Genomic DNA, 23,946 nt, shown 5'->3' on the forward strand with positions numbered 1-23,946 from the left:
TATATATGCGTGTATAGGCATTTATGTATAGATATGTGTATACGAGTGGATGGGCCATTCTTTGTCTGTTTCCTGGTGCTACCCACTGACACAGGAAACAGCGATCAAGTATAATAAATAGATAAATAATAAAAAAATATGATTTATCCCTGGGGATAGGGGAGAAACAATACTTTCCATGTATTCCCTGCGTGTTGTAGGAGGTTATCAAAAGGGGTAGGAGCAGGGGGCTGGAAATTCTACCCTCCAGTTTTACTTTAACAGAAGAAGGAACACAGGGGAGCCAAGTGAGGAGTTTCCCTCTAAGGCTCTGTCATCTGTTCTTGAACGCTACCTCGTTAATGCAGGAAGTGGAGAATATGTACAAAAAAATTTCTACCAACCAGGATTTAAAGATTACATCCTGACTCAGTTAACATATTGTTTAGACTGCCGTAAACATAGATCATCCCAAAATTTCCTCTTTGGCCTATTTCATGTCACACTATGACCACAATTTTCACAGTGCCACTCTGTTCTTTAAAGATCAAATGACTGTTTAAATTGTTTTCGTGAAAAGTTACACAAGATTTTTTTCTTCTAGACACAATAGTTACTGGAGAAATTTTTATGATAGATTGTAACATGACTGTAGATAAGAAGCATTAAGGTCATCATTTTTCTGTCATGGCACAGGTACAAGTGATGGGTTCGTATGTGGTAAACAAGACCAGTGGCGAGGAGATGTACTCAGTGGGGATGACCAACCCTTTCCTCACATATCTCAACCTGCTCTGCCTGCTTGCTGTGCCTTTGCTCACCGTATGCCACACCTACTTCAACGTGCGCTGCTCAAATCAGTCGTCACAGGATATTGGTATGAGGATGGATGCTCTCTCGGATTTTCTTTTTTCAAGGCTCCAGTCATGGACAAAAGTCCACTTCAAGGAAAAGTATTTATGAATTTTGGAGGAAGTGAAAAACATTATTTGGAAAGACATGAATAGGGTTTCTGTATGTGTATCTTGGGGGTCGTCCTGAGGGTATGCAGATAGGGTTTGTGTATTTTTATCTTAAACATCATCATGAGGGTGTGCTGATAGGGTTTGTGTATTTTTATAAGCATCGTCGTGAGGGTTTGCAGAGAGGGCTTGTTTATGTGTATCTTGAGGGCCATCATGAAGGTGTGCAGAAAGGGCTTGTGTATGTGTATCTTGAGGGATGTTGTGAGGGTATGCCAAGAGGACTTGTGTATGTATATCTTAGAGGTTGTTGTGAGAGTGCAGATAGGGCTTATTTATGTGTATCTTGAGGGTTGTTGTGAGGGTTTCTGAATGTGTTTCTAGAGCTTTGCCGTGAGAGTGTGCAGAGAGGTCTTGTGTATGTATATCTTTGGGGTCATCGTGTGGGTGTGCATAGAGGGCTTTGTGTGTGTGTGTATCTTGGGGATGGCTGTGAGGTGGTGTAGAGAGGGTTTGTGTGCGTGTATCTTGAGAGTCGTTGTGAGGTTATGCAGAGAGGGCTTGTGTATATGTATGTCTGGGGTCATCATGAGTGTGAAGAGAGGGCTTGTGTGTGTATCCTGGCGGTCATCATTAGGGTGTGCAAAGAGGGCTTTTGTATGTGTATCGTGAGGGTCGTCATGAGGGTTTGCAGAGTAGGCGTGTTTAAGTGTATCTTTGGGGGTTGTTGTGAGAGTGTTCAGAGAGGGCTTGTGTATGTGTATTTTGGGGTCATCATGAAGATGTGCAGAAAGGGCTTGTATGTGTATATTTTGGGGACGTCGTGAGAGTGTGCAGAGAGGCCTTGTATATGTGTATCTTGAGGATCATCGTGTGGATGAGCAGAAGAGGGCATGTTAACGTGTATCTTGAGGGTCATCATTAGGGTGTGCAGAGAGGGCTTGTGTATGTACATCTTAGAGGTCGTTGAGAGTTTGCAGATAGGGCTTGTGTATCTTGAGGGTTGCTGTGAGGGTGTGCAGAGAGGGCTTGTGTGTGTGTGTCTTGGAGGTCATCATGAGGGTGTGCAGAGAGATTTGTGTGTGTATCTTAGGGGTCATTGTGAGGGTGTGCTGAGACGGCTTGTATTTAAATAAGTCTGGGGTTGTTGTGAGAGTGCAAAGCGTAGGCTTGTGTATGTATATCTGTTGTCGTGAGTGTGCAGAGAGGGCTTGTGTGTGTATCTTGGTTGTTATCGTGTAGGTGGGCAGAGAGTGTTAGTGTATGTGTATCTTGGGGTTATTGTGAGGGTGTGCAGAGGCTTGTGTATGTGTATCTTGGGGGACATCATGAGGGTGTACAGAGAGGGCATATTTATATGAATTGTAAGGGTTGTCGTGAGGGTGCAGAGATTGTTTGTGCATATGTACGTTGGGGGTTGTCATAAGGGTGTGCAGAGGGGTCTTGTGAATATGTATCTTGGGGGTCGTTGTGAGGGTGTGCAGGGAGGGCTTGTGTATGTGTATGTTGAGGGTTGTCCTGAGGGTGTGCAGAGAAGGCTTGTGAATGTTGGAAGTTGTGAAGGTGTGCAGAGGCTTGTGTATGTGTATGTTGAGGGTCATCCTGAGGGTGTGTTTGTGAATGTTGGGGGGGTCGTCATAAGGGTGCACAAAGAGGTCTTGTGAATATATATTTTGGGGGTTGTCATAAGGATGTGCAGAGTGGGCTTGTGTATGTTGAGGGTTGTTCTTTGGGTGTGCAGAGAGGGTTTGTGAATGTGTATCTTGGGAGTTGTCGTGAAGGTGTGCAGAGAGGGCTTTTGTATGTGTATCTTGAGGGTCATACTGACAGTTTGCAGAAAGGGCATGTGGATGTGTATCTTGAGGGTTGTCGTGAGAGTTTGCAGAGAGGGCTTGTTAATGTGTATCCAGAGCGTTGTTGTGAGGGTGTGCAGAACAGGCTTTTGTATGTGTATCTTGAGGGTTGTCTTCACAGTTTGCAGAAAGAGCTTACGGATGTGTATCTTAAGGGTCATTGTGAGAGTTTGCAGAGAGGGCTTGTGAATGTGTATCCAGAGCGTTGTTGTGAGGGTGTGCAGAACGGGCTTTTGTATGTGTATCTTAAGGGTTGTCTTCACGGTTTGCAGAAAGGGCTTACGGATGTGTATCTTAAGGGTCGTTGTGAGAGTTTGCAGAGAGGGCTCGTGAATGTGTATGCAAAGCATTGTCATGAGAGTGTGCAGAGAGGGCTTGTACACGTGTATCTTGGTGGTTGTCTTGAAGGTGTGCAGGGATTGTTTGTATATATGTTGGGGGTTGTTGTAAAGGTGCGCAGAGAGGTTTTGTGAATATATATCTTGGGGGTTGTCATGAGGGTGTGCAGAGAGGGCTTGTGTATGTGTATATTGAGGGTTGTTGGAGTGTGTACAGAGGTTTGTGTATGTGTATCTTTGGGTCATGAGGATATGCAGAGAGAGGTTGTGTATGTGTATCAATGTTAAGCATTGTCATTAGGGTGTGTAGAGAGGGCTTGTTTATGTGTATCTTGAGGGTCATTATTAGGGTGTGCAGAGAGGGTTTTTGTATGTGTATCTTGAGGGATGTCATGAGGGTGTGTAGAGAGAGCATGTTAATGTATATCTTGAGGGTCGGTGTTAGGGAGTGCAGAGAGGACTTGTGTATCTTGGGGGTGTGGAGCGAGGTCTTGTGTATACTTTGTTACGAACACGGTTGTGTGCCCACGTGTTCGTGTATATATATGTGTGTGTCTTTGTGTGTGATGTAAGTGCTATTTCATGTTAGGACGAGGGCCAGGGCCTTCCTCCGCTGTCGGCTCGGATTTCATGACTGAGCCATTAGGCCTGCTGTCCTCCCACACCTCTGAGGAAAACCAGATGGCCGAGATCGAGTCTTTGGCAGTGCACATTGTTGTTTGTGTTGCCAAAGATGAGGAGGAAATTTTCTGTTCATTGTGTCAGACTAAACTAACCCAAGATCTTTGAAATGGCTCGATAGTATCTTGTGTTCCTTCACCTGCAGATAGTCGCCGGAGGACCTTAGTGACCTGCTGGTGGCTCTTGCTGCTCTGGGCCACCCATTATGTGCCCTTCTTCTTCATGAGCAGAGTGCTCTACTACCATCACTACTGCCCTTCCTACATCTTCTCCTGCATGATCACAGGTTAGAATCTGACACACACACACATTCAATCTAAATAAGTTCAAGTTAATGAGAATGGAATACAGTGTAAGAAGGCCCCTGTATGAACTCTACTTTGCAGGAAATAAGCTAAAGGAATTGATGTGTGAAAGAGATGTAGAGGTCAACATTGTCCCTAATCTATTGCTGTAGTTTCACAAAAGGTGAATTGTGAAAGAAGTAAACTGTCTGCTGGCAAATATTAAGATTACATTCAAGTATATGGATAAGGAAATGTTTGGCAAGCTATTCACAACACAGATTAAAGCTGGATTATGCCTCTTAAATCTGGTCAACCAAACCAAAAAATCACAAACACGGGATTGAGAAACTTTAGAGAAGAGCAACCAAGGTGGTACTGGATTTACAAGAGCATGGTTTCAATTAAAGATTGAAGGCTACATAGCGGTCATCTTAGAGGAGAGAAGGGAGAAAGGTGACCTGATAACAGCACGAGTTCCTAGATAATATTGAAAGTCAGCAGTTCTTTACAAGGTGTAGTACTAGAGTTACCAGATCTGTGTTCCATGGGCAGAGAGTTTTACACTCATGTTGCCCCATATCTTAACCTATACATTTACCATATCTTTATTCCCATAAGTATGCACACACACACACCCCTAGTTCTTATTCATCAGCCAGCTCTTTGGAGAGGCTGAATCCTTGGGTTGGGTATAGGCCAACTTCCATTCCAAAGATTCAGGCCCATGCAGGTCTGACCTCAGGCTGCCCCTTGCTGACTCGGGTCATTACACTAACCAGTGCACCACAGAGGTCTGAGTTCAGAAGCTGAGAAAGACGGCAGTTACAGAGGGACATGGAGAAGTATTGGTTTAGTATTTAGCACAAGTTGAAATTTATGTGTATACTTTTGGCCTGAAGTTTCACATTTTATGTTACCATATTTAGAGTTTATGACTATGTTTAATGTTTATATTGTGAAGTTTGGCTTGATTAATATGTAGTACTTGGTAGTCAGGAACATACATGTCTAAGATGTTTATGCTATTGCTCTCATTGCCTTTACCAGGCGTACTGTTGACCTGGGCATGTGAGACAGTATCTAGATGGGGTAAGGAAGAACAGCGAACTACTCTCCTGTCAGCACTACAGTTAATCTCCATCACTGCCCTGCTAGCTTCTTACACCTACTTCTTCCCTCTGGCCACATACATTACAGGCTTCTTGTTTGAATACAACACCAGGTTAAACCCTGGCCTAGATGCCTTTTACTTTGGGCAGATGTGGCCCGAGTTTGGCTACCGGAAGAATGAATTTGAGACAGTGACTTCTACACATGTAAGTTATAGCACTTACTTAGTTATAAGGATTCAGGCATCATAATATCCAAATAACTATCCTTTTTCATATGATTCAAAATAAACAAATTCCTTATCAACTCAGACTACCTTCACCCCACCTAACCAACTCTAATCAGACTAAACTCACCATACTGGACTATAATTATATAACTCAAAATTATAGACCAGTTTTAGGTAAGAATATATTTGAATAAACTGACCCTATAACAGCAGTCATGCATGTGTGTATTGTATTAGGATCTGATGCTGCTACAAAGGTAGTACACTGAGTCTCATCCAGTTTTCACTTGCTGGTAGTGCAAAGTATTCAAATAAGAATGCACATATGAAGAGATGATCTTTTTTCTCTGGAACTAAGAATTAATAATACTGCTGTAGACTTTGTGGAAATTCTCATAGACTTTTGTATTTTACTACAGGTAGGAAGTTGGATCAGTGGTCACCTTGACAACCCTCATATAAATGCTACGCTGTACTACTTGACCCCACTGAACAACACTGGTGACCATCTCAATTCCATCCACCCCATCCATGCCTCGAACTTTAGTCTCTGGAGTCCAAGTGTTATTAGCCATTCAGATACTCACTGGCTGAACCCAACTGCAGTATTTAAGGATTACATAGATGGCAGATAATGATTTTGATCAAGGCCACAGTACTTCCTTTAGCTGATATATAGAAAGGTAAAGTATTACTTTAGTTATATATTTACTTGTATGCCTTATCCTGTCTTTGCAAGACAACTGAACTATACAAGTGAGACAGGTAAAAGTATGCAAAGGAGGATCCAGGGAAGAATTATCCTATGTTTTATTGTTTCAGACAGGAAAGACGTCAAGGAGTGAACATGTGAAGATAAAGGCAAGAATCCCATGAGGCAAAGTTTGTAGTTAATAAGAGCATGGAACAAGTACAGAAGGATAAGAAGAGAAAGTGTGAAAAGAATATTAAGTTATCTGTGCAGTAATTTGCTGCAATGGAGAAATTACCATTTTATGAGGGCTGAGGATTGGAGATAACAAAAGGCTCATCGAATCATTCATACAGTATCTGACACTAGTATGTGGGAGGCATATGAAGAAATGATGTACAAGGACAAGTATAGTTAAGGATGATACATTTTCATATAAATTTTGCAATACCCTAGAGATGAGGAAATTCCTTAATGAAGGGGAAAAATATGTTGGAAAGATGCCAAATTTCATTTTGAAATTGTTAATGGGGAGTCCAAAGATATAGATAGTCAAACAAAAGATGACAAATACTGTTGATAACTTTATAAATTCAGTAAACATATAATCAATGTTCCTGTTTGTACATGAACAGCATCTTTATAATTATTCCATAATTTATATTAATAGAATTTTATAATTTTCTATACAAGTATTTCAGATAATTTACTGTAACATTTAATATTCTGAATGGAACATTGATAAATCTTTTAAAACTGCTTTCTCAAGGATACAGAGCCATGATTGAACATGTAGACCAGCAAGGGCTAAACTATATTGCTGATAATGCAAAACACACAAGCTTTGACATCTATATTAATCAGCAATGATAGGAAATTAACTACAGATCCAAATCATGAGTCATCACCATTAATAATGTTGCAGTATGACAGCTACATTACTCCCAGTGAAATTGGCAATGTATTAGAAATTCTTGAATATTGCCAATGCAGTTGTCCACTTGCATGGATGTTCACTTGTTGTAGACTTTCTTGTATCATGAAGGAAACACATGCCAGTCCCATTATTCCAATACTTGCATTTCATCATTCCAACAGCAGAAAGTCTTCCATGATATGCCGTTTAGTTGTGTTTCACAATTCCAAAAGCAAAATCTTCCATGATATCCGTAGTAGTGTCCTATGAGGCCAATACTAGAGTCTTAAGATGCTGCTAGTTGTGCTTCATGATTCCAAGAGAAAGTCTTCCATATCAGCATTAGTGTGTCCTATGATGCCATTAGTAGACTGTCTCATCATGCCAGTAATTGCGTTTCATGATTCCAACAAAGTTTTCCATGATATCAACAGTAGTGTGTCTTATAATGCCAATACTAGTCAGTCTCTCCATATCAGCAGTAGCATCTCCTAAGATGCCAATAGTAATGTCTCTACTGATCCTTGAAGCAGTGAGTCCTGTGGCACCCACATTAAAGTGTCTCATAGATATGGAAACCATAGACCTGAAAAGATAGATACGTCTGTTCTTAGAAATAATAAATATAAAAAGCCTCATGATCACAAAACTCATGTTATCAAAAAATACCTTTAAAAACGACTATATTCTTACCATGAATGCCAGTAGAGTCTCAAAATGCCAAAAGTAAAGCATCTCGGAGAAGGGAACCAGAGACCTGAAGCAAATAAATACAAGTGTTCTTAAAAATCAGCAAGATAATAGAAAGCCTATCGACCAAGTTATGTATTATCAAAAAATACCTTTAGAAACATACAACTATGTCCTTACCATGAATGCCAATAGTGCTCAGAGATTACAACCATAGACCTGAAACAAATAAATGTGTCTTAGAAATCAGCAATATAATAGAAAAGTGTATCAATCAAAAAGCCCCACAATCAGAAATGTCAAAAAATACCTTTAGAAATATTCAAGTATGTCCCTTCCATGAATGCCAGTAGTGTCTCATAAGATGGAAACCACAGACCTGAAACAGATATGTCTTCTTAGAAATCAGGAAAATAATAGAAAGCTTTGCGATTATAAAAGTCATGTATCAAAAAATAAGAAACACAACAATGTCCTTACCATTAATCCCAGTAGTCTCTCTCATAGAGACCTAAAAAAAAAAAATCTTAAGAAATCAGCAATATGATAAAAAGCCTCTTGATTAAAAATTCATGTGTTATCAAAAAATACCTTTAGAAACACACAACTATGTCCTGACCAATGCTAGTGGTGTGAATCAGAGATGGGAACCATAGACCTGAAAAAATAGATGTGTGTGTTCTTAGAAATCAAGGAAGTAACAGAAAGCCTTGCAATCATACGTGTCATGTTATCAAAAAACACCTCAAAAAACATACAGCTAAGTCCTGACCATGAATGCCAGTGCAGTGTCTCAAAGAGGAAACCATAGACCTGAAAAGATAGATATGCATGCTCTTAGAAATCAGGAATTTAATAAAAAGCCCCACAATCAGAAATGTCACACGTTATCTTTTTAAAAAAATACCTTTAGAAACATACAACTATGTCCTGACCATGAATGTCACATTTATGAAAATTACTACCAGTAAGCTATTTGACCGATAAATTTTTGCTGTCGTAATGCATACATGTAAATAGCAAAGGTCCGACATGAATTTGAACTAGATATATTTATCGATTTTGGACTGACCCTTTGCTTCCTTACCTTGCTTGCTTCCAGGTCAGTCCATCCATGGCTGTACAAAGTGAAACAACCACAGTGCAGTATATGTAGTCTGCGATATATATTACGTAATGAAACGGTCAAAAGGAGGAGAATTAGGAAACGACGATATTAATGTGATCATAAAGTGCAACAACTGAGTGTTCCACTGCGAGGATAAGTGAAATAATCACTGAAAATCTGTTTGTCATTTTCAGGGGAAAAAAAGGAAATAGAATATGATTAATAAAAATGTAGGTATATTTCGGGTGATGCCAAAAAGGATAAAACTTGTGTGAAATATGCTGTTGTTTTTCTGCTTTTAACAAAAAAAATCTGTTCACTTTAAATGTACAAATTTCTCATTGTGCTATGTTTTAAGCACCATCTCGGGTTGGAAATGGTCTCTATATACCATCAGAGGACCATGATGCATTTTATGTGGAAAATTGATTACAGGTATATGAAATTAAAGATTGCAAAAGAATATTTCCCTGAATAGGATTTGGCTTTTTTTAACCTTTGGGTAGTGTAATAAGGACTTAAAAGTTAGAGAAAGCAACAGGAGTTCTGTACAAAGGTATTAATAGGAAGAACTTGTGTTATGCTGGTGCTATAACACATCCTAAATAAGTTTGACGACAGTCTCAAAAATCCCGAGGATATGATTATTGTCATTCAGGTGGGGAAGAACGATGCAGTTTATGGAAGATTAGTAGAAATAGTAGCAAGGTATAAGGAACTTATAAACTAGTTCAAGGAAAATCACGTAGGAAGCTTATAATATCAAAACTGCTGCCAATGTATGACGTTGATTCCTGTACCTTCAGTAGAATGCTGGGGATAAACAGGAAGAATCGAAGCTCTCTGTAGGGAGGACAGCGTGTTTAGTATAGACCTGTGGGACCACTTTAGTCATGATAGACATCTGTACACTATGGATGGACTTCACATAAATGGAATAGGGAAAGCCCACCTTGGCAGACTACTGGATGAGAATATTAGGCCCTTCTTTAGATAACTCGGAACAAATCACAGTCTAGCTAACGAAGGAGCTAGGAGAGTTGGCTCCTTCCTCTCCTAGCTCCTTCATTAGCTAGACTGTGATTTGTTCTGAGTAATTTATCTAAAAAAGGGCCTAGTTAGAGAGTTGGGAAGGGCAAGGGAGTACCTGTGGGGGATAGGTCCATGCAGGGGGAATCTGAGCGTGAACACGAGGATCTGAGGAAAAAGGTAGAGGATGGATGGGACCTTGGCAGTATGGATCCTCGACTAGTAGTGGTAACTTCACAGGCAGAGGGATGAGCAAAGAAAGGTCAAGTAGGGTTAATTGGGGACAACTCTGGCAGTATAAGTAGCAGGTTAGCACATATCAACTCAAAGCTAAAATATGTAGTATGGATGTGGGTAAAACTGAAAGTTGATGGAGAGAGATGGGTGATTATTGGTGCATATGCACCTGGGCATGAGAAGAAAGATCATGAGAGGCAAGTGTTTTGGGAGCAGCTGAATGAGTGTGTTAGTGGTTTTGATGCACGAGACCGGGTTATAGTGATGGGTGATTTGAATGCAAAGGTGAGTCATGTGGCAGTTGAGAGAATAATTGGTATACATGGGGTGTTCAGTGTTGTAAATGGAAATGGTGAAGAGCTTGTAGATTTATGTGCTGAAAAAGGACTGGTGATTGGGAATACCTGGTTTAAAAAGTGAGATATACATAAGTATACGTATGTAAGTAGGAGAGATGGCCAGAGAGCGTTATTGGATTACGTGTTAACTGACAGGCGCGCGAAAGAGACTTTTGGATGTTAATGTGCTGAGAGGTGCAACTGGAGGGATGTCTGATCATTATCTTGTGGAGGCTAAGGTGAAGATTTGTATGGGTTTTCAGAAAAGAAGAGTGAATGTTGGGGTGAAGAGGGTGGTGAGAGTAAGTGAGCTTGGGAAGGAGACTTGTGTGAGGAAGTACCAGGAGAGACTGAGTACAGAATGGAAAAAGGTGAGAACAATGGAAGTAAGGGGAGTGGGGGAGGAATGGGATGTATTTCGGGAATCAGTGATGGATTGCGCAAAAGATGCTTGAGGCATGAGAAGAGTGGGAGGTGGGTTGATTAGAAAGGGTAGTGAGTGGTGGGATGAAGTAAGATTATTAGTGAAAGAGAAGAGAGAGGCATTTGGACGATTTTTGCAGGGAAAAAATGCAACTGAGTGGGAGATGTATAAAAGAAAGAGACAGGAGGTCAAGAGAAAGGTGCAAGAGGTGAAAAAGAGGGCAAATGAGAGTTGGGGTGAGAGAGTATCATTAAATTTTAGGGAGAATAAAAAGAGGCTCTGGAAGGAGGTAAATAAAGTGCGTAAGACAAGGGAGCAAATGGGAACTTCAGTGAAGGGCACAAATGGGGAGGTAAAAAAAAGTAGTGGTGATGTGAGAAGGAGATGGAGTGAGTATTTTGAAGGTTTGTTGAATGTGTTTGATAATAGAGTGGCAGATATAGGGTGTTTTGGTCGAGGTGGTGTGCAAAGTGAGAGGGTTAGGGAAAATGATGTGGTAAACAGAGAAGAGGTAGTAAAAGCTTTGCGGAAGATGAAAGCCGGCAAGGCAGCAGGTTTGGATGGTATTGCAGTGGAATTTATTAAAAAAGGGGGTGACTGTATTATTGACTGGTTGGTAAGGTTATTTAATGTATGTATGACTCATGGTGAGGTGCCTGAGGATTGGCAGAATGCGTGCATAGTGCCATTGTACAAAGGCAAAGGGGATAAGAGTGAGTGCTCAAATTACAGAGGTATAAGTTTGTTGAGTATTCCTGGGAATTTATATGGGTGGGTATTGATTGAGAGGGTGAAGGCATTTACAGAGCATCAGATTGGGGAAGAGCAGTGTGGTTTCAGAAGTGGTAGAGGATGTGTGGATCAGGTGTTTGCTTTGAAGAATGTATGTGAGAAATACTTAGAAAGGCAAATGGATTTGTATGTAGCATTTATGGATCTGGAGAAAGCATATGATAGAGTTGATAGAGATGCTCTGTGGAGGGTATTAAGAATATATGGTGTGGGAGGCAAGTTGTTAGAAGCAGTGAAAAGTTTTTATCGAGGATGTAAGGCATGTGTACTTGTAGGAAGAGAGGAAAGTGATTGGTTCTCAGTGAATGTAGGTTTGCGGCAGGGGTGTGTGATGTCTCCATGGTTGTTTAATTTGTTTATGGATGGGGTTGTTAGGGAGGTGAATGCAAGAGTTTTGGAAAGAGGGGCAAGTATGAAGTCTGTTGTGGATGAGAGAGCTTGGGAAGCGAGTCAGTTGTTGTTCGATGATGATACAGCGCTGGTGGCTGATTCATGTGAGAAACTGCAGAAGCTGGTGACTGAGTTTGGTAAAGTGTGTGAAAGAAGAAAGTTAAGAGTAAATGTGAATAAGAGCAAGGTTATTACGTACAGTAGGGTTGAGGGTCAAGTCAATTGGGAGGTAAGTTTGAATGGAGAAAAACTGGAGGAAGTAAAGTGTTTTAGATATCTGGGAGTGGATCTGTCAGCGGATGGAACCATGGATGCGGAATTGGATCATAGGGTGGGGGAGGGGGCGAAAATCCTCTGAGCCTTGAAGAATGTGGAAGTCGAAAACATTACCTCGGAAAGCAAAAATGGGTATGTTTGAAGGAATAGTGGTTCCAACAATGTTGTATGGTTGCGAGGCGTGGGCTATGGATAGAGTTGTGCGCAGGAGGATGGATGTGCTGGAAATGAGATGTTTGAGGACAATGTGTGGTGTGAGGTGGTTTGATCGAGTAAGTAACGTAAGGGTAAGAGAGATGTGTGGAAATAAAAAGAGCGTGGTTGAGAGAGCAGAAGAGGGTGTTTTGAAATGGTTTGGGCACATGGAGAGAATGAGAGAGGAAAGATTGACCAAGAGGATATATGTGTTGGAGGTGGAGGGAACGAGGAGAAGTGGGAGACCAAATTGGTGGTGGAAAGATGGAGTGAAAAAGATTTTGTGTGATCGGGACCTGAACATGCAGGAGGGTGAAAGGAGGCAAGGAATAGAGTGAATTGGATCGATGTGGTATACCGGGGTTGACGTGCTGTCAGTGGATTGAATCAGGGCATGTGAAGCGTCTGGGGTAAACCATGGAAAGCTGTGTAGGTATGTATATTTGCGTGTGTGGACGTATGTATATACATGTGTATGGAGGTGGGTTGGGCCATTTCTTTCATCTGTTTCCTTGCGCTACCTCGCAAACGCGGAAAAAAAAAAAAAAAAAAATCAGGTATACTGAGAAAAAATGCCAGAATAAACGTATACATGACAGCAATAATGGGGATAATAAAAGGCTAATGTGCAGCAGCAGGGAGTCAGTGATAGCTTAAAAAAAGTACTGAGCGGAATTAAATTTCTCGTTACATTTTTTTTTCAAACCCAGTCGTGGGCCAATCATGCCTCCTGCTGTCTGTCATTCTCATGTTAACTTAGTAAAGGGTTGCCAACCTAGCCCTGTAGCACATAAGCAGAAAGTCTTCCATGATATCCATAGTACAGTGTCCTATGAGGCCAATACTAGAGTCTTAAGATGCTGCTAGTTGTGCTTCACGATTCCAACAGAGAAAGTCTTCCATGATATCAGCATTAGTGTGTCCTATGATGCCATTAGTAGACTGTCTCATCATGCCAGTAATTGCATTTCATGATTCTAACAAAGTTTTCCATGATATTAACGGTAGTGTGTCTTATGATGCCAATACTAGTCAGTCTCTCCATATCAGCAGTAGTGTCTCCTATGATGCCAATAGTAATGTGTGTCTACTGATGCTTGAAGCAGTGAAACCTGTGGCACCCACAGTAAAGTGTCTCATAAAGATGGAAACCATAGACCTAAAAAGATAGATATGTCTGTTCTTAGAAATAATAAATATCATAGAAAGCCTCATGATCACAAAACTCGTATTATCAAAAAATACCTTCAAAAACAACTATATATTCTTACCAGGAATGCCAATAGTGCCTCAAAATGCCAAAAGTACAGCATCTCAGAGAAGGAACTAGAGACCTGAAACAAATAAATACATGTGTTCTTAAAAATCAGCAATATAATAGAAAGCCTATCAATCAAGTTATGTATTACCAAAAATACCACTAGAAACATACAACTAGGTCCTTACTATGAAAGCCAATAGTGTCTCAGAGATTACAACCATAGACCTGAAACAAATAAATGTGTCTTAGAAATCAGCAATATAATAGGAAAGTGTATCAATAAAAAAAAGCCCCACAATCAGAAATGTCGTGTTATCAAAAAATACCTATAGAAATATTCAAGTATGTCCTTTCCATGAATGCCAGTAGTGTCTCATAGAGATGGAAACCACAGACCTCAAACAGATGCATGTCTTCTTAGAAATCAGGAAAATAATAGAAAGCCTTGCGATTATTAAAAGTCATGTATCAAAAAATACTTAAGAAACATACAACAATGTCCTTACCATTAATCCCAGTAGTCTCTCTCATAAAGACCTAAAAAAAAAAAAAAAAAAAAAATCTTAAGAAATCAGCAATATGATAAAAAGCCTTTTGATCAAAAAGTCATGTGTTATCAAAAAAACACCTTTAGAAACACACAACTATGTCCTGACCAATGCTAGTAGTGTGAATCAGAGATGGGAACCATAGACCTGAAAAAAATAGATATGCATGTTCTTAGAAATCAAGAAAGTAACAAAGCCTTGCAATCAATCATACATGTCATGTTATCAAGAAACACCTCAAAAAACATACAGCTAAGTCCTGACCATGAATGCCAGTGCAGTGTCTCAAAGTGGAAACCACAGGCCTGAAAAGATAGATATGCACGCTCTTAGAAGTCAGGAATTTAATAAAAAGCCCCACAATCAGAAATGTAATACGTTATCAAAAAATACCTTTAGAAACATACAACTATGTCCTGACCATGAATGTCACATTTGTGAAAATTACTACCAGTGAGCTATTTGACCGATAAATTTTTGCTGTCGTAATACATACATGTATATAGCAAAGGTCCGACATGAATTTGAACTAGATATATTTATCGATTTTGGACTGACCCTTTGCTTCCTTACCTTGCTTGCTTCCAGGTCAGTCCGTCCATGACCTACCATGGCTGTACAATGTGAAACGACCACAGTGCAGTATATGTAGTCTGCGATACATCTCATTATTACGTAATGAAACGGTGAAAAGGAGGAGAATTAGGAAACGATATTAATATGACCATAAAGTGCAACAACTGAGTGTTCCACTGCGAGGATAAAGTGTAATAATCACTGAAAATCTGTTTGTGTCATTTTCAGGGGAAAAAAAGGAAATAGAATATGATTAATAAAAATATAGTTATATTTCGGGTGATGCCAAAAAGGATAAAACTTGTGTGAAATATGCTGTTGTTTTTCTGCTTTTAACAAAAAAATCTGTTCACTTTAAATGTACAAATTTCTCATTGTGCTATGTTTTAAGCACCATCTCGGGTTGGAAATGGTCTCTATATACCATCAGAGGACCATGATGCATTTTATGTGGAAAATTGATTACAGGTATATGAAATTAAAGATTGCAAAAGAATATTTCCCTGAATAGGATTTGGCTTTTTTTAACCTTTGGGTAGTGTAATGACTAAAGTTAGAGAAAGCAACGGAGTTCTGTACAAAGGGTATTAATAGGAAGAACTTGTGATATGCTGGTGCTATAACACAGCCTAGATAAGTTTGACGACAGTCTCAAAAATCCCGAGGATATGATTATTGTCATTCAGGTGGGGAAGAATGATGCAGTTTATGGAAGATCAGTAGAAATAGTAGCAAGGTATAAGGAACTTATTAACTAGTTCAAGGAAAGTCATGTAGGAAGCTTATAATATCAAAATTGCTGCCAATGTATGACTTTGATTCCTGTACCTTCAGTAGAATGCTGGGGATAAACAGGAAGAATCGAAGCTCTCTGTACAGAGGACAGTGTGTTTAGTATAGACCTGTGGGACCATTTTAGTCATGATAGACATCTGTACACTATGGATGGACTTCACATAAATGGAATAGGGAAAGCCCGCCTTGGCAGACTACTGGATGAGAATATTAGGCCCTTTTTTAGATAAATTACTCAGAACAAATCAGTCTAGCTAACGAAGGAGCTAGGAGAGTTGAGAAGGGCAAGGGGGGGATAGGTCCATGCAGGGGAACCCAAGTGTGAACAGGATCTGAGGAAAAAGGTAGAGAGGATGGATGGGACCTTGGCGGTATGGATCCTCGACTAGTAGTGGTAACTTCACAGGCAGAGGGATTAGCAAAGAAAGGTCAAGTTGGGTTAGTTAGGGACAACTCTGGCAGTATAAGTAGCAGGTTAGCACAGATCAACTCAAAGCTAAAATATGTAGTATGGATGTGGGTAAAAGATTCTTTTCCTATAAGTGTGTTGAGCACTGGAATAAGTTACTTTCAAACGTAGTGAATGCTAATACTATAAATACCTTCAAAAGTAGTTTACACAAGTATTTTATAAATTCAGGTATACTGAGAAAAAATGCCAGAAACAAACGTATACATGACAGCAATAATGGGGACACTAAATGGCTAATGTGCAGCAGCGGCGAGTCAGTGATAGCTTAAAAAAAGTACTGAGCGGAATTAAATTTCTCGTTGCATTTTTTTTTTCAGACAACCCAGTCATGGGCCAATCATGCCTCCTGTTGTCTGTCATTCTCGTGTAAACTCCTTAGTAAAGGGTTGCCAACCTAGCCCTGTAGCACATTTTTCGGCACTTTTTTTTTAGCACTAAAATTCAAAGTGCCAAATTGAAGATATGCTTTGAAGCCCCTTTGGCAGCACCTAAGGCCATTAGAGTGGCGTGGTGGCATACAGAACCAAAGAGGTAAATTGAAGGTTTACTTTCAAGGCTCTTTGGTGGCATCCAAGAGATGAACAATGATTTGGCACTGGAGGTTTAGTCTTACCAGAAGCTTTCCTGGCTGGATGGGGAAAGGTTATGGTGTAGAGAAGTGCGTGACAATTGTAGAGATATAGTTGCAGTATGGCCTACAAAGGGACTAACACTTCCACTTTCAAGTTCAAAGCAGACCAGGCTTTAGTAAAGGGTTGGGAACATATCTGGGGAGATGCTGGACCACTGCGACCCTCAGGAGGTTGGAATGTAGAAACAGTCAGAGGAGGACAATCTTGTCCCTTCTCACATGCTGAAGAGATTGTGAGGCCTGTTTGAGAGCTGTGGTGCAGCCTTGTGATGATGAGATGGGTCAGTGAGGTTAGGCCAAGGTGCATTGGATGTGGCAGGAGATGGAGTACTGCCTTCTGATCCACAAGACTGCTCTGACGCCTGACTAACAGAACGAGTACAGTTATGATGTGAGGGGGAGTGTGTAGATGACGAAGGTGAGGAATTGTGTGAAGACATAAGAGCACATGGAGGATTTACGAGACCCTAAAATGGTGGTGATGGAGGTGTCTGCCACGACCACTGAGCCTCACCACCCTTTAAGTCCATTAGCACCTGTTCACTGGCTGGTGGAAGAGTATGGGGGTCAGCTGGGTGCTTTCCAGTTGGGTCATGACCTCATGCTAGCGACCTAACTCACATGCCAAGCCAACCTGGCCTGAGAGCATGGGCGAAGGCACAGTATCTGATGTGCTCCTCTGTCAGAGAATGGCGCACTGCTGTCCTCCGCTTCCTCCAGTGCCCCATAATGGGCCCTCAGGTCTACCACCAGTGACTCAAGAGCCTTGTTGAATTCAGAGTTCTTTCTGGCCTTCTCAGCTTTCTTTTGTAGCCGGGTTGCATTCTCCATCCTCTTCTTTATCTCTGTCCGTGCTTTCTTGTACTATTTGGTGTGGTCCTTATCAAGTGTATGTTGAAAGCGTCGCCACTACTCCACACCTTGCAGGGGAAGCATCACACAATCTACCAATGCAATAATCAAAAGATAATGGATTGTTGCTGTTTGATTTCCTCTATATTCCTTTGTATGACAAGACAATGCACCATATGACAACAATCACTCATGATATAAAACAATGTACCACACGACAACAATCCCTCATGAAAAGAGTCCACCACAATGCATCAACCCTTCATGGTGCAAGAGAACATACCATAGGCCATTAGAGTGGCATGGTGGCATCAAGAATCAAAGTGCCAATTGAAGGTTTACTTTGAAGCCCCTTTAGCGGCGTCAGAGGCCATTAGATTGGCGTGGTGGCATCCAGAATCAAAGTACCAAATTGAAGCTTTACTTTGAAGCCCTTCTGGCCAAGCCAAACCCCAATAGAATCGTCTAGTGCCATCCAATAGGAAAGTCCCATACTGAATCTTTATTATGAGGCCCCTTTGGCCACAAAAAAAAAAAAAAACACTAGAATCATCTGGAGCCAGCTATAAGAAAAGGCCCAAAGTGAGGATTTACTACTACTGCTTATACTAAGCCAGTGGCAACCAAGCAAGACGGAGTCAAAAATTAAACTATGACATCCACAAATGTTTTAATGTTTTAGGAACTTTCTAGTTTAACTCGGCACTTCTGTGATCTGTCAAATTATTCATTAAAGAAATCATTATATACAGAAAGCCACAGAGTCCATCTTCGTTTCTTACGAACTGCTACAGATAAAAGCTTGACGCTTGGAGTGAGAGGATTATAAAGGGAAAAGTAACTGACTTATAAGAAAAAAAAAAGTATGTCGGCAAAGAACATTAATCTATGGGAACATATACGATTTCAGATGGCATAATCCCCTTATCCAAAAGTAAATTTACAAGTGAAGCTATAGGTTTGACGACCCATGAGCCCGGCAAAAAATCATTAAATGGGCTGCCATAATCCAGGAAAAAAAAAAACCTAAGCGAAGCCTTATGTCTGATCACCTGTGGATCCCGGAAAACCAGAAAATATGGTATGTCGTTAGCACAACAAGAGTCCCACAGTGAAACTTTTAAGTCTGAGGGCCCTTGGGCCCCACAAAACTCGATTGAAATGGTCTGGCATAAGCCAGAACAAAAGTCCCAGAGTGGGGCTTTGATGACCATTGGGCTCTGCATAACAAGATTAGAAATGTGAGACGTTAGCCAAAAAAAAAAAAAAAAAAAAAATCCCAGATTGACGCTTTAAGTTTGGTGAACCGTGGCCCCCATATCAAGGGTTTCTACCCCTAGTTTACCTCTACCTACTCCAGCAGGGGACTCCTACCCCGGACCCCATATGGGAAAAACAAAATGGAGATACCACTTACCTTAACGAGGTGATCATAGAGCTCCAGTGGAAGTGTAGGTCAGCGATGAGCAAATTTCCTATTAAAGAGCTGGAGATGACTATGGCTGCTCGATGAATCCAGTTTTGCGATTTTTGTGTTTCCTCGGTTCAGTCTGGGAAGGAAAATCATTTTCTTACCGTCCCTCCATCACTAGATACGTATGATATAATCTTTGGCCAATTTCACTTTCATTAATTTCATGGTAAGGAATCACTAACATCTTTAAAGTTCACTCGAACAAGTGCACACACAAAAAAAAGTTGCATCATAGAATTCTAGTTCAATTAACGAGTTTGCCTCCATAACGACTTTGCCTCCATGTTTATATAATTTTGTCATAACGAATTGTTATGATATATTCACTGACACCTGCACTTCCTGTATTGCACTGCACCATCACGAGAGGAGATTTTCTCGACACCGATCTTGTAGGACACTGACCACCATGAGCACTAAACAAGCGACCTCCACACTCACCGAGCTATTTCGCGCCACTAATTCAAAGCAAATCAGTCAACAGGAATGTGCGCATGCGTCACCAAGGCGAGTGTGCGCAAAAGGTAAAAAAAACTTACGCTGCGCATGCGCAACAGATAAAAGTTACACTGAGCATGCGCAAGAGGTAAAATTTACACTGAGCATGCGCAATAAGTAAAACTTGCTCTGCGCATGCCCAAGAGGTAGAGTGACACCGAGCATGCGCGAGTTAAAAGCTGCGCCGAGGATGCACAGGGGCTGAATTTTACTCTGAGCATGAGCTAAAGAACAAATTTCAGCGAGTTTACGCATTAGAGGATTTCTTCCAGTACAAGTTTTTGTAGGATCAGGCTTACGTTTAACATCTAAAAAAAAATAATCGTAAGACTCGCCATCACAAAAAAGTGTATAATACAGTATCTGGTGGTGAAGTACTACAGGAAAAAATCCTCTTGCGCAGGCGTCATTGGTTTATTTCTCGACAATCTACTTCGACTAATTGCTTTAAATACACATTGCGGCTACCTGCCTTACACACTGCAAGGGTGAAAAATAGAGCTTAACACTCTCGACCGGCGTCGGTGACCTGTCTCTGATACACACATTACTTAGACAAACTCAAAAAGAAAGCTCTACTACTCTCCAAGCCATCGATGGCTTCGTCTCAAAAACGTCGGTAGCTCGCATCATAGCAAATTCGAATATCTGACACACAATGGTGGCTCCCTACCTGACACCCTAAAAACATTACTCACTCCCTGACAGACGTCGGTAGCTCACTCGAAGATACACTACATTGCCTAACTCCGTAACGATTGCTTCTTACCAGACACACTTCAGAGGAAAAAAAAAAAACGATTATCCCCCCCCTCAAATAAAAATGGTCCCTTGCTTCGTCTGTAACATACATCGGTATTTCACACCATGACAGTGCACGACTAACTACTACTTCATACACAAGTCTAGCATCCTACCTGACACTAGAGTGGCGACAAAGTAAACCACTGCTCACTTCCTAACACACTACCGTGGCAAAGAAAGGCTTTTGTCTCTACCACACGTCGCCACCTCACTGTAGGAGACACTATTCCTACAAACTCACTGGCACAAAAGGGCGGTATCCTGTCTGAGGGCGAAGAAACGCTACTCACTCTTGACAAGACAGACGTCAGTGGCTTAGTTTCGACACGTCGTGGGCTTATGCACCGATATACGACAGTTTACCAAGACGGCTTTTCTCTGGCACGCGAGAGGTTCTCCCCCTACCCTAACAAACAACAACGCCTGACTCGTCCTAACATCAAAGCCGCTTACTTTCAAACGACCTTCTCACCAGATGACATACGTCTGCACCTCATATCCTGGCACATTGGCACGTCCCTACCTGATACACGGCGGCAGATCACTCCAAGACACATCCCAGCGATTCATTCCGACACACAAGTGTCTTACTGCCACGCGTCGGGTTTACTCCCTTCTCTCTTCCAAGGATGCTAAATAAACTCACTTCCTAACACAAAACTATGGCCTCCCGGCTAATACTTGAGAGCATGGCGCTCCGTGAAAAACAAACGCTCCCTAACCTGAAAAGTCGAAGGGTCCCAGTCTGCCACATTCCGTCAAGTCAATCACTTACTTATGTCGGTGGTTCACGCCTTGACTCGACGAAGGTATACCCACCTATCAAACTTACACGTGAAGGAGGAGGTACCACCCTTCTTGAAGCAAGACACTTGACGAGGGCTCTCATCACAGCTTGCTTCCTCCCTCCCTCTTGGGACGTCACCAGGCAACCGAGGGTGTCGTGGTCCTCGACGGTTGTTTGAAGTTCGACTGGAATTCTGTGAATGACCGGTTTCAATTTGAATACACTACAGTATATTCTTCTATTAACATACATTAAATTACGAAATTTTGTAAATAACACCTACCAAAGTTTGTGTGGGTAATAACATTTGAAGTCATGAGTACATTATATCTCAATTTACCATCCATCTTTATATATATAAAATTGGTTGCAACTGCGAAAAAAAGCCTCTCAACAGCAATGTTACCCTTACTATTCTTGTTCTCTGAACCAACCTTTAGGATAAAAAAAAAAAGACGATTTTGTTTGTTTTCATATATCAGCACAAGGATCTTCAAAAGCTGGTCTCATATTGTTTGCATACTACAAATTCAAAATGTACGAAGTCATTCCGATGTTGATCTAAACTAGTAATTGACGCAAACAACCATATAACTGTAACAACCTATATGGCGGGTCAAACTTTTCAAGAGCAATTAAAAGCTGTCGCCTTGAACGAATACTTTCTGACTAATGACTTCATTCTAAATTTTCTTGCTGTGGGAACTCCAGAGTTGTCAACACCTCATTAACCTGGCTACAAATAAGACCTCTGTTTATAGAGCAATCAACTCCAAGCGGAGAACACGAAGCCGGCAGACTACGCTAGCTTGCTGGCTAAATGTAACCAGTGGTCACATATCCTAACCTTTTAACCTTCACTTGACAATGACAGTGACCAGTAATTACCTCCACTTCCCTGTGGCTCCACCACTACACTCGCCTCCCGATACTGTCCGTGTCACTTGCCACTACGTGACTAAAAGCTCAGCAATGAAACAGCCTATCGAGCGCTTCCCAATTTCTATACCCCTGTTAAAGAAACGTGGGAATAGAAACATTACCGTGGGGCTAACCACAGGATAACTTGCTGAAAAGATGGGTAAACACAGCGTCAAAAGGCGACACACACTTGAAAAACTATGAGGATGATATCACAGTCATCAGTGAAGTCGGAAGAGCTACGAGTGCACATTACCCTGCCCAATGTCACTGCGCATGTTATGGCTACCCCCGCTAGGGAGCAGTGGTGGCTTGCCTGACTGGCGTTTTTGAGCATGGTTATCCTTGGGAATTCATATTTCCATTAAACTAAATTCTACTTTATATATGCACAGTTATATTAGTGAGACTTGAATAACTTTAAAAACTTGCATTCTGAAAGTCTTTGAGAATTCAAGCGTTTTACATTACTAAGGCCGCCAGGCACCTAAAATTGGCAAAAATCAGAGCAGCACAGAACCACACATTTACCAGAATTTGCGAAGCCGAATTCCAAGACTTGGAAGCCAAGCAGGACGCAAGGGTCAGCGGATCTCATTAACTCAGTCTAACTATGAACCAGGCATATGCACTAGAGAAAACACTCGTTTAACACTGGTTACCGGCCCACAACATGAGAGGTTGTTGTTTGGGCTCTCACAAATGGCTGGAAGCCAATTTCAGCCCCTCCGGAAGACAATTTTGGGAGGTAAAACCAAAGTTCAGAACCCACGAACCAATGAAGTTCGCTGGCAACGAAGCAAAGCTGTCCGCTCCTTTGCTACTACTGCCGGGCTAGTCTACAACAATATTCAAAGTGAGCCACTAAAGGTAAACTTTACCCTGATCCTAGCCCACAGCACACAGAAACCAAGCATTGCATTAAGTTTAAAAAAAAAAAATTTCCTCTGTAAACACTTAACTGAGTGAAAAACACCCCAATACACACTGCTCTACAGTCAAAAAGCAATAAACATACAAGATTACCAGAGCACCACTTCACATATGTTCAAGACAAACACACGACACCAAATCTAAATAATCCGAAGAAAGCAGTAAAGATTAATGGAAGATAGAAAGGCTGAAAGAAGAGCTGATCATGGCATTCTGTACGAAACAAAAACGGTATCCTAGCTTGGAGCATTGTAATCATCCCTCCTACGTATTGATACGTGGAATAAAAGCTCAAGGAAGCCCACATGCCAAGAAAATATGCACAGAAACACTGCCATATTGTTAAACAAAGACTGACTTACCGAAAAGACGAGTAGACATTACAACATCAAAGCAAAACAGACTTAGAAATACAGAGCGTAAGCACACACTCATCGACAGAGGCGAACCAGTTAAGACTAAAAATGGCGGCCGTGCTCAGCGAGAAACAGATACAAAGAAGCGCAATTTAAGCCTTTACCATACTAACTTTTGCGATGCTTATGGTAACGCCATCTACAGGAGCAAACCAAGAACTATTAGAAAACGGGAAAAAAATAAGCTTAATTATTAGAGAAAATGAGAAATTTAAAGGTAGTTCTAAGATATTCGAATCTGTCATAACTTCTGCAGATAATAAAAGCCTTTGTTCTACTTTGTGTGGTGTAAACGTTATGTTTTGATTTAGCAGTGGATAAACTTGATATAAACTGACAATTTCTTAAATGACAAAATTTTCTCCATGGTTGAAAACCATACATTTTTTTTTTTTTTTTGCTGGTGCTGATATGAATTGTTGATTATGAATATAAGTCCTGATCCTATCTTCG

The 23,946-nt window shown here is 41.0% G+C and overlaps 2 protein-coding genes across 8 annotated transcripts in view; one reads left to right on the top strand and one right to left on the bottom strand.

The window, feature by feature from the left end:
• Positions 1 to 7,270, top strand: part of LOC139766170 (protein O-mannosyl-transferase 2-like) — a 47,454-nt gene extending 40,184 nt beyond the window's left edge. The window contains exons 15-19 of the mRNA XM_071694440.1: positions 676 to 856; positions 3,959 to 4,099; positions 5,148 to 5,416; positions 5,859 to 6,122; positions 6,262 to 7,270. Coding sequence (XP_071550541.1) covers positions 676 to 856; positions 3,959 to 4,099; positions 5,148 to 5,416; positions 5,859 to 6,074 — 807 coding nt within the window. The 3' untranslated portion in view covers positions 6,075 to 6,122; positions 6,262 to 7,270. The remainder of the gene's footprint in view (positions 1 to 675; positions 857 to 3,958; positions 4,100 to 5,147; positions 5,417 to 5,858; positions 6,123 to 6,261) is intronic.
• LOC139766134 (uncharacterized) lies at positions 6,707 to 23,554 on the bottom strand. Of its 7 annotated transcripts, XM_071694372.1 has the most exons (11): positions 23,440 to 23,554; positions 21,256 to 21,416; positions 19,078 to 19,210; positions 13,972 to 14,011; positions 13,797 to 13,859; positions 8,495 to 8,549; positions 8,328 to 8,394; positions 8,047 to 8,115; positions 7,917 to 7,955; positions 7,740 to 7,803; positions 6,707 to 7,632 (listed from the first exon to the last, which is right to left on the bottom strand). In XM_071694372.1, exons 3-7 carry the CDS (start codon positions 19,092 to 19,094, stop codon positions 8,330 to 8,332), a joined length of 240 nt encoding a protein of 79 aa, XP_071550473.1. In that variant the 5' UTR covers positions 19,095 to 19,210; positions 21,256 to 21,416; positions 23,440 to 23,554; the 3' UTR covers positions 6,707 to 7,632; positions 7,740 to 7,803; positions 7,917 to 7,955; positions 8,047 to 8,115; positions 8,328 to 8,329. The 7 variants fall into 7 exon arrangements, with proteins under 7 accessions (XP_071550473.1, XP_071550469.1, XP_071550472.1 ...); XM_071694368.1 differs by having other exon boundaries at positions 8,328 to 8,549; positions 21,269 to 21,416; XM_071694371.1 differs by lacking the exon at positions 8,328 to 8,394.
• Positions 23,555 to 23,946: the final 392 nt, after the last annotated feature.

This window comes from Panulirus ornatus, chromosome 57 (genome assembly GCF_036320965.1).
Source record: "Panulirus ornatus isolate Po-2019 chromosome 57, ASM3632096v1, whole genome shotgun sequence".
NCBI classification, from domain to species: Eukaryota; Metazoa; Arthropoda; class Malacostraca; order Decapoda; family Palinuridae; genus Panulirus; species Panulirus ornatus.